Source organism: Lipotes vexillifer, unplaced genomic scaffold, assembly GCF_000442215.2.
Source record: "Lipotes vexillifer unplaced genomic scaffold, Lipotes_vexillifer_v1.1 scaffold1347, whole genome shotgun sequence".
Lineage (NCBI taxonomy): Eukaryota > Metazoa > Chordata > Mammalia > Artiodactyla > Lipotidae > Lipotes > Lipotes vexillifer.
In genome coordinates this window covers 120,202-122,303 of record NW_006796201.1, presented here as the reverse complement: position 1 = coordinate 122,303, position 2,102 = coordinate 120,202, and the positions used below count along the sequence as shown (strand labels likewise).

The 2,102-nt window shown below is 63.6% G+C and overlaps 1 protein-coding gene across 1 annotated transcript in view; it reads left to right on the top strand.

The window, feature by feature from the left end:
• The first annotated feature begins 338 nt into the window (after positions 1 to 338).
• The window catches only part of PLLP (plasmolipin), a 21,060-nt gene continuing 19,296 nt past the window's right edge, over positions 339 to 2,102 (top strand). Inside the window, exon 1 of the mRNA XM_007468284.1 lies at positions 339 to 607. Coding sequence (XP_007468346.1) covers positions 473 to 607 — 135 coding nt within the window. The 5' untranslated portion in view covers positions 339 to 472. The remainder of the gene's footprint in view (positions 608 to 2,102) is intronic.

The window sequence follows — 2,102 nt, the reverse complement described above, 5'->3', positions numbered from 1 at the left end:
CCGGTAGCTGCCCGCTCTGCTAGCGGCCGCCAGTTTATCCCGAGGCTCGGAAGCTAAGGGTGAGGAGGGAGCGAAGGAGCAGTCAAAGCTGCCGCGAATGCGGGGGATATTGTCAGCAGGCGGCTTTCCCGGGGAGAGAAACGGGCGGCTATCTAGGCTGGTTCTGGTAGGGCCATCTCATTGACCACGGCCTCAGTTTCTGCGTCAAAGAGATGGCGACTTGGTGTGGCTCCGGGGTGGACCGGCGGGCGGTGTGCGAAGGGTTAAAGGGGAGGGTTTCGTGGAGAGGGCGGGGCCGGGATTCCGGCCGCACCTGGCGGCTCCCGACTGCTCGCCCAGACGCCGCACGTAGCCCCGGTAACCGTATCGCGAGCGCGAGTCTCCTCGGAGGAGCCGCGCAGAAGTCGGCACCCGCCGCGGGCAGGGGCGGCGACGGCGGCAGGAGCAACCTGTGGAGGCGAGCGGAGCCGCCATGGCTGAATTCCCGTCTAAAGTGAGCACGCGGACCAGCAGCCCGGCGCAGGGAGGCGGCGCCGCTGTTTCGGCGCTGCGCCCAGACCTGGGCTTCGTGCGCTCCAGCCTCGGGGCGCTCATGCTGCTGCAGTTGGTGAGCGCGCGCTTGGGGCCTGGGGTCCGGGGCCGGGGGGTGGCGGGGTGTCCCGGGGGGCCAGGAGGGGTCGGGGGCTCTAGAGCCGCCCTATTTCCTTGCTTCTCGCACACCCCCAACCCAAGTTCACATGCGCCCCGATGCGCCGTGCCTTCCTCGGGGGCGCCTCTAGGACGGACGCCCCCGAGATAACCCTGGAACCCTCTCACCCCGAGACGTCCTAGTTGCCGTCTCTTCGAGCACACACAAGGTGCACCAATGTCAGAGTGCCCACCTCAGCGCCCCATCACTCCCTCCCAAGTGGTCGCCAAGAGCTCACCCACAGAAGCTCTCACAAAAGCCACAATCACCGCGCGCCACTCTCTCTCTCTGTTTCCCCGTCTCTGGCTCTCCCTCTGCCAGGACTAAGCCCCCAGCCCTCCAGCACCAGCCTGAGGCAAAGTTCACTCTCATCTGACCCTCTGCCAAGCTCCCAGCGGCTCCCCGTAGCTGCACCCCAGAACACTCCTCGTCTAACCGAGTGGGCACATCCGGTCCAGCACAGACCCTTCGGCAGGGCCCTATGGGCTCCCGCGCGGGAGCCCGGCCCTTCTGGCTTCCACTGGGTAACCTGCCGGTTTCCGGCCGGTTTCACGGGCCCCTTGGGGCCGAGATACCGCGCCCAACGCTGGGGGAGGGATTTGTGGGAAGCCAGAGGCAGAACACCTCTATACCCAATACCCTTTGTAGACCCCAGCCGAGGCCGATCTATGGGAACACCCCTCCCCCCCACACCAATTTCAGGCTTGTGGGTGTTAGCTTTCTCCCCATGGTACCCTCTGGTGCGAGTCGGGAAGCTGGGGGCTGCCCTGTGGGAGGGGCTTGGTGCGTTTTCAGAGGACTAGGGGGGAATTGGAGGTGGGCCAAGATCCATTTTGCATTAGGGCACCTCCTGCTGTCCCACTGCTGGGTCCTAGCTAGGCTGCCAGGTTTAGGACTGAAGGCAGGGTCCGAGACCAAACCTCCCTCCTTACCGCAGGTGAGCATTCTTCCCCCTGGGCCAGGTGTCTCTTTCAGAATTCCTCAAATCTCTTCCTGTGGGGCCCCTCCCCCACCTCAGCCTCAGACTCTCCCGGAGGTTTAAAATGTAGATCTTGGTCCCCGCCCCCGGGAAAAATGTGGAATTGGAATCTTGGTCACTACAGCCCCCAAATCTACATTTTTAACTTCTCTCTGAGCAGTCTGGCAGATTCTTTGTGAAGGGGAGGGGCGGGGCGGGGGAGAGGTCCCGACTGGGGACTAATTTGAATCCGCAGGTAGGAAAAGCCAGTCGGAGCACTGCTGAGCGCTAGGCTCCCGGGTGGCTGTGAAGGGTACAGCAGCCAAGCAGGCAGGGAGTCCCAGTCCCAGGGGTGGGAAAGGGCAGAGGAGAGGGATGATCAATTCTGAGTCCAGGGAGGCTCATGGAGGACAGGTGGCTTCTGAGCAGGGACTTCACTGAAATCTGAGGCCGAAG